The 8,293-nt window shown below is 33.6% G+C and overlaps 1 protein-coding gene across 1 annotated transcript; it reads left to right on the forward strand.

The window, feature by feature from the left end:
• The first annotated feature begins 2,905 nt into the window (after nt 1-2,905).
• LOC127098584 (embryogenesis-associated protein EMB8) lies at nt 2,906-7,533 on the forward strand. The gene is made up of 13 exons (XM_051037206.1): nt 2,906-3,653; nt 3,759-3,820; nt 4,119-4,201; nt 4,292-4,381; nt 4,536-4,658; nt 4,898-4,975; nt 5,430-5,515; nt 5,645-5,693; nt 6,222-6,278; nt 6,377-6,507; nt 6,600-6,683; nt 6,894-6,963; nt 7,132-7,533. Exons 1-13 carry the CDS (start codon nt 3,313-3,315, stop codon nt 7,258-7,260), a joined length of 1,383 nt encoding a protein of 460 aa, XP_050893163.1. The 5' UTR covers nt 2,906-3,312; the 3' UTR covers nt 7,261-7,533.
• Nucleotides 7,534-8,293: the final 760 nt, after the last annotated feature.

Raw genomic sequence — 8,293 nt, forward strand, 5'->3', positions numbered from 1 at the left:
TCATTAGGACCATTGTTGCATTTCATGTTTGCATGTTATTGTGTTTAGTTTATTTGTCTTGGAACTTATGTTGAATAAATTTGGCTATGTAGTGTACTAAATTTCCTTTTCTAGTTCCGTGTCTTATTTATGATTATATTTCTTACATTAACTTCATTTTATGTGAATGGTTGTTGATGTTAATTTATTGCAAAGTGGTTGATTAGGTGCTTATGAATATTTTTGATTCCGGTTGACCTTGTCCTTGTCTCTTTTTGATGTTGTCAAAGGGGGAGAAGCAATGGAAACACAACTTATGATTATGATAGAAGATTTTTTCCAAAGGGATGCATAAATCAGGGGGAGAATGTCTATCAAAGTATGCGATATATGAAAGATTGTGCCACTGTTTGCCATCATAAAAAAGGGGGAGTATGTGAGGGCAAAAGTTCTTAGTCCTTGTTTTAATGATGTTAAACCTTTTAGTAACTCATAATGTGTACTTTGGACGGTGTCATTATATCGTAGAGTGCATTCATTCTTTAACATGCTCAAAGTATCAATTCAGCGTGTCTATGCATATATGAGCATCTCATATATGTCAATATTGCACTAGATCATTATTTGTACCTTAGGTCCATAAGAGAATGGTTTGGGTTGACCAAAATACATCTTAAAAACTCATTTTTGACCATTTAAAATCTTTGAGTTGACTCATAAAATCTTTGAGTCCAGTCATTCATGCATGTCATTTTCTTTGTAACTCACGGGTCTGAACAAGTCGAGTCTTTGAGTCGACTCATTTATGGAAAAACAAGATGAGTCGACTCATCTCCTGTTTGAGTCGACTCATAACCTGTTTTATTTGAATTGTATTGTTGCGGGTCTGAACAGATCGAGTCTTTGAGTCGACTCATTTCTGGAAAAACAAGATGAGTCGACTCATCTCCTGTTTGAGTCGACTCATAACCTGTTTTATTTGAATTGTGATGCTGCGGGTCTGAACATGTCGAGTCCCTAGTGTGAACAGGTCGAGTGGTCGCTGATTTCACTCATTTTTCTGCTGTGTATTTTTGCTAAAAAATCTACTGTGTTTTCACTTGGTTCATGAATTATTTTATATATATATATAATATATATATATAATATATATATATATATATATATATATAATATATATATATTATATATATATATATATATATAATATATTCTTGAGTCTCATTTTCAGAATAAGAACAAGAAAAGTGAAAGATATACACTAAAGTTCCTCTTCATCTTCATTCTTCATTGCATGTTTCAACAACTACACATAACAATTTTTGTTGATCATAGTGCATTGTTGTGGTGATAACGTCCAAATAGGATTGTGTATCTTAGTTTGGGTAGAGGTTTTTAGTGGGTTTTTCTTGAATAAAATCTTAGGGTTTTGCCCTCCAAGATTTGGGGGGTTTTGCGTAAATCTTTGCTTCATAGATTCAGCCGAGTGAAAGGCTTGAAGAACGGTGGGTTCATTCGAACGAGTAACGGTAACCGAAGGATTGTGAAGAAAGGTTTGGGTTCAAACGTGTCGCGATTGAAATCAGTCGAGCTAGAGTTTTGGAGACCTTAGAGTTCTTGCAATAAGGTAGCTACAATCGGAGGTTTCACGCATATCCAGTCGAAATCAGCCGAGCTAGAGTTTTGGAGAACTTGGATTTATTGCAATAAGGTAGAGACAATCGGAGGTTTGTTCGGAACGTTTGAAGCACTTGTTTCAACTCAAATCAAGGGGAGAGAAGTGAATAAGATCGACAACAACACTTAGGTTTGCTCGGTGGTGATTATTTCTTCTCTTGTATAGACTTTGCAATTGATAATAAATATCTCAATTCTAGTTTTAGAATTAGGGGCAGACGTACCCGAAGCGAGGACGAAAGGGAAACTGCCTAAACAAATTTGGTGTTGTTCTCTCTTTCTCTAACTTTTTAATTTCTGCATAAATTGAATCCTGTTTGAAACTAATTGGAAGCTCTATCTCGCTTAATTGTTGTGCACCAAAGCTATTTGATCAATTGTTGCAATCACTTTGGTTGTAACTAAGGAAAATTATGCACAATCAATTCTAGTGAAATTAAGACTTGGTGTAGTGTGCACACCAAATGTTTGCTAAAATTAACTTCACACAAGTTTATCAATATTTTGCTTGTTTTCTCGTTATTTTAATTCATCATTGGTGGTAGCTATATCAAGAATTTGTGTATTTGATCGATTGATTAAGATTGTTGTTGATTAACTTAATATTAGTCATTCCATTAGATTTCACGCATATCCGATTTTTCAAATAACAGATCGTTTAGACGATCGTGGTCTAAGTATCTTTCGCAACCTTTACAAAAAAAATTAAAAAGCGTTAAACTTTTAAATATCTGATCTATTCAACCCCTTCTAGATCAGTATTATCGTCTAACAAATTAGACATACCCAGTCATTTATAATGTGATATTATTTTATTTTATTTTTATATTTTCTGATGTATTTTTGGACAAATATTATATTATGTATGAATTATTTTGACTTTTTTAATGAATGTATGAATTTTTACTTTCCTTTTAACATTAATATAACTTTATTTTAGATTAATATAAATTGATCTCACATAAATTAAATGTTTGAACATTGATGTTGTTCTGATATGATTAATGGAGGATTCTAGAGATCTAACATTGAAATAATTTTCCATTTGTATTTCTCAAGCTTCGAAAAACTTTCAGCAAATATCCCGAAGAAGACGCATCACCAAATATATCGAATATAATAGGATCATATTTTTATTTAAAAGAAAGCGAATATCAAATTAACTAATTTTAGTTGAAAAACAATTTTAGATTTTGAAAGCTATAATATGGTTATATAAGAAATCACTATATTTTTATTTAAAAGAAAGCGAATATCAAATTAACTAATTTTAGTTGAAAAACAATTTTAGATTTTGAAAGCTATAATATGGTTATATAAGAAATCACTCACGAGGCTGCTGCGCCTATGTATGGAACCGCATCACCGGTCCACCGCCAGTCATGTGCGCGGGCGGGAAAGAAATCACTCACGAGGCTGCTGCGCCTATGTATGGAACTGCATCACCGGTCCACCGCCAGTCATGAAACGACATGAGATGCGATCCAGTCAATAATCGACAAAGAGTCAATAATTCAACTTATTTTAACATATTTCACAATCATAATAATAATTAAAAAAATCTGTATTCCGTTGTGTATATTTGACTGTTATCTACTCTCACACATCTATCAAAAACATTTCAACATGCTGTAACAAACTCAAATTCCAATTTCCATGGAGTTTGATCCAGCATCATCTTCAAACGGTTACTGGTTCATTCTCAAAGGACTCTCTCTTCTTCCAATCTGGCATTACTTCCTCATCCTCGCCACTCTTCTCATATGTTTTCTCTACAATTTCCTCGAAATCCATTTCTTCGAAGATCTCTTCACCGGATTCTCCGGCTCCGCCGTTGACTTCACCTACAACTCCTCCTCAGAAATCTACAACGCCGTCGTTTCAAAGTGCCGGATTCTTCACGGCAGATATTCTGTCACGCCGTGGCTTTCCAGTCCTCATCTTCAAACGGTTTTTCTCAACTTCTTTGGAAGACCTCCCGTTTTCAATTACAAAAGGTCATAGCAGTCATTTCACCTTCTCCTTTTTCTTTATGTTATTTTTATCTGTATAGAAATAAAAGTGTAAATTAAATCTTATTCCTTCATTGATTTTAATTTCAGACAATTATTTACTACTTCTGATGGTGGAACCCTTGCTTTAGACTGGGTAACTAACTCTGACGGTATGCATATAGTAGAGAATATTTTGATAATTACTTTTCCGTCCTTCAGAAAATTTGTTGATGAGGAAAGGTTTTAATTAATTGCGCTGCAGTCCCTTAAAGATTTCACTATTTCGGTTGGTACAGCTGATTGCGACCATGATTGTGGTCGTCGCAGTCACAGTACAGGGCTCAGATTTCACTTGATAATAATGTCCCATGAATTAACCACATAATTTCACTTGGTACTGTTGGACTAATGTTTATCAAATTAGAAAGACTTGTTGACCTTTCAGAATTGTGATGGGTTATTTTACAGATTCTAGCAGTGTTGTCAATAAAGATGAATCTACTCCAATTGCTATTTTGATTCCTGGTTTAACAAGTGATTCTTCAGCTCCTGTAAGTTATTTCAAGCTAGTATTGTTTATTTGTGTGGCTAAGTTATATTTTAGTGCCGTCTTATAGTTTATATTCTCCCTTTCTTTGCAGTATCTCAAACACCTTGCATATCATACAGCAAAACGTGGATGGAAAGTTGTTGTCAGTAATCATCGAGGACTTGGAGGTGTTCCAATCACGGTTAGAAATATGTAGATTAATTAACAAGTTTGATTATTTGCATTTCTTTTTGTTGGAGTTGTAGGTAGGATTGATGTGCATCTCAATAATATTACGGTGTATCAAATTTGCTGTTTTCTTGTTGTAATGTAAATGCTTATTAAAATTATTTCAGTCTGATATTTTCTACAATTCTGGATGGACTGAGGATACTCGCACAGTTGTTAATTACGTCCACAAAGAGAATCCCAAGGCACCTTTGTTTATTGTTGGAAATAGCGTTGGAGCTAATATTCTGGTAAATTCGCAACTAAAGTCTTATAATCTTCTTGCATCAAATTTCTTCATGTCATGTTTGAGTCACTATTGATTAATTTAATTACATACCTCAACTAATCTGAAGGTTGAATTTTCGATATGATCGCGCATACATCTTCAATTGCTGCCTTCCCACATTGATCTCTATTTCTTATAACGTGTGCTCAAATATCCAAATAGCTTGGCACAACACTGTATGATTCTAAGGATTGTTTGCAGGTAAAATATCTTGGCGAGGAAGGCGAGAACACTCCTGTAGCTGGAGCTGTAGCTGTTTGCTCTCCTTGGGACCTTTTGGTTAGTAATTACTGAAGTATTTTGATTTCAAAGTTTAACTTTTGCTAAAATGACATTTATTAATATACCTAATATGTTGTGAAAACTAACCACAATCTAATGGATCTTTCTTCTGAATTTGGACCCAATCTAATTGTTTGTGAATCCAATTGAAAAAAAATTCTTAAGAATTAATTGAAATATCATGCAATCTGACTGGAATGTAAAAGTTTTAACATGTTTGAAGCATTAGGAATGGAGTGTGCACATTGCAATATTTTGGTTTGGAATCGTATGAACATAATGGAAACTATCTAAAACATTCTTGTGATATACTTTCCGGGCTTTAGCATTCAAGCTATGGCTTTGTCAAATTTCACTATCAGTTTGTCATCGCTGAAAGTTTCTATTATTTTTCATTTTGCCTGTTATATCGCTCCTTAACTGGAAGTAATGTTACCTATAATATTTGCAGATAACTGATAGATTTATAACTCGTGCTCCTGTGCAAAAGTTTTATGACAAAGCACTAACAGGCGGCCTTCAAGATTATGCAAAATTGTATGCCTCTATCTTTCTGATTGATAAGCTCTTAATTTTCATCTATCACCATTTGCTGACAAACATGAAAGTTTTTAGATGTGTCTCTGTAGTTCACTTTTGATGTGGTTTGACAAATATTAATTGCAGACACCAGCCTCTCTTTTCTCGGCTTGGTAATTGGGAAGGGATAATGAAGGTGGTCTTACTCTCAATAAGTTCATAATTTTTACTACTATTTAATATAATATATGATAAATTTGTATGCTTATCCTACAGTTGTTTGATGTTAACTTCTTTATCACATATTCACTATGTTTTTTGATACACATTTCTATTGACATTTTTCTCAATACTGCTGTAAGTTTTTGTGCGTGTGTGTGTGGTTTTAGAGCAAGTTACTAGCAAGTATTATTCAACGTGGAAGATTTCTAAAGAGTTTCAAGCTATTGACCATTCATTTTTATTCATTATTCCTCTTAATTCTGTTATTTTATAGCCGGCATTTTAAATGTTACTAGTCTAGGACATTAAGTGATTGAAAGATGCGTGCTGATTTTAGAGGCCAAATATTTGTTCTACTCTTTTACCTGTTGGATATAGGTTTTTTTCTTAAGGCGCAAAACTTATTCTAATATGTACCACATTCTCAAATGTTGTTCAGTGTTATTGATTTGGTTAAGTTTTTAAAGCTTGATTAATACTCATGTATTCTTATGTTTTGCAGGCACTTTCTATTCGAGATTTCGATGACCACGCCACTCGATTGTTTGCAAAGTATGAGGTACATGTACCACCTAAGATTTGTAATCTTCTATTTTCTGCTGTCTTCTCTTTTCTGGTTCCTTATGTCTGCTATCTAAAATCCTTTTGTTTCTTTAGACTGTTGATACGTACTATAGACGTTGCAGCAGTACTCCTTATGTGAAATCTGTATCAATTCCGCTTCTCTGTATTAGTGCTCTGGATGATCCCGTCTGTACCAAGGAAGCCATTCCATGGGACGAATGCAGGTATGCTGCTTTGTTGTTTTCTCTAATCAGTTTGCTTTCTATTTCTGTTGCACTACTTCAACATCCATTTTAATGTGTTAATCCTTCGATAGGTTAAATAAAAATATCGTGTTGGCCACGGTAAAGCATGGAGGACATTTGGCTTTCTTTGAAGGAATAACTGCATCTAGCCTGTGGTACTTGATTCATTTTGTGCATCTGACTCTTCCGTATTTTGTTACATCAACCAATCTTATGCCTTTAGTGTCCTTTAGTTATTATATTACAATTTAAACAAATGATCATAATATCATCGATATTATTCCTTGATTGGCTATAATATCATCTAAGTTCCAAATAAGCAACTACTATTATAAAACAAATTAAAAGTAATTTTCGTGTTGCAGGTGGGTAAGAGCTGCTAATGAATTTCTTGATGTACTACACTCTAGCCATTATATGCATCAACAGAAGAAGGTAGAAAATGTTACTTTTTGTGTACTTAATAAGCTTATTGATAAAGGGTTTATTCTTTCTTTTGTTCTATACTATCTTTGAATGCTATGCAAGTTATATCATCTTGGTGCACTAAGTGGAGCATTTCTAGTAGTTGATCTGCTGTTTTCTCTATTAATGGCAATGCAGATTTCTAAACCAAATGCACCATTAGACTCTTCAATCGATCAGAGCCCTTATATCAATGTTACCGAAGATGGATTGGTGGCTGGACTGAACAATGAACCAACAACAGAAAACCAGAAGAAAAACAAGTAATACAGGAGAATACTTTAACAGATATGGTGAGTTAGGGACTACTGCAACTGCAAAGAGTGGCATTGCACAAATAAGCATCCCAGCACAATGCCTCTGAATTTTGATGCGTAGGCTAGTTATTTTAACAAAATTGATGGTCCATCTGAACGCTGATTATATTGCTGTGACCGTTACCATACATTGGCATTGAAATGGTACTTGTCCTCTTTCCGCTCTAATAAAATCATTTTTTAATAAAAAGATGATATTGGCACTGTGCTTATCACATTTACAGTTCAATAGCAAACATAAATATGAGCAGAGTTTAATCAATATCACCAATACTCCTTATCCAACAATTTTACATTGTTAAGACTGTTTTTTACGGTTAACTTAAAGAATCAAATCACGTAATTATAACCCTCACTTCAATTTTCTAATTAGTTTTCATTACACATTGTAGTCACCACTTACTTTCAAGGAATCTAGAGCCATACTAATCACTATTATTAAGCACACTGAAAGTAGTGTAATTATTAAATAATCGTAAATATAACCCCCACACTTTAGTTTTCTAATTAGTTTTCATGACTCATTTTAACTTCTATTATTTACACAGAGCGAATCAACCTTGACAACACTAATTAAGTTAACCTCTTCAAACTACTCCATTAAAAATTCCAAAATAATCCCAAAATAGAAGATCTATTAAGGATGAAGTCAACCGACAAGTCTGACAATGATTGAAATTTAATAAATAGAAAAATTATTGGACATATTCGATAACATATAGATTAAAGTATGATTGAAATTTAATAAATAGAAAAATTATTGGGCATATTCGATAACATATAGATTAAAGTATCTTTCATCATGTTGCACAAGAAACTCTTGCGTACACATTATGGACGGCTGATCTTTTATCATTGTTCTTAATCTCTTGAACAATTCGACCTGCACAACCTTCGTCATTATTTCTGCAATCTGATTCTCTGATCTGCAATGCTCCAAGCTCGACCTTTCATTCGCTATCTGCTCTTTCAGGTGATGGAAC

Source organism: Lathyrus oleraceus, chromosome 6, assembly GCF_024323335.1.
Source record: "Lathyrus oleraceus cultivar Zhongwan6 chromosome 6, CAAS_Psat_ZW6_1.0, whole genome shotgun sequence".
NCBI classification, from domain to species: domain Eukaryota; kingdom Viridiplantae; phylum Streptophyta; class Magnoliopsida; order Fabales; family Fabaceae; genus Lathyrus; species Lathyrus oleraceus.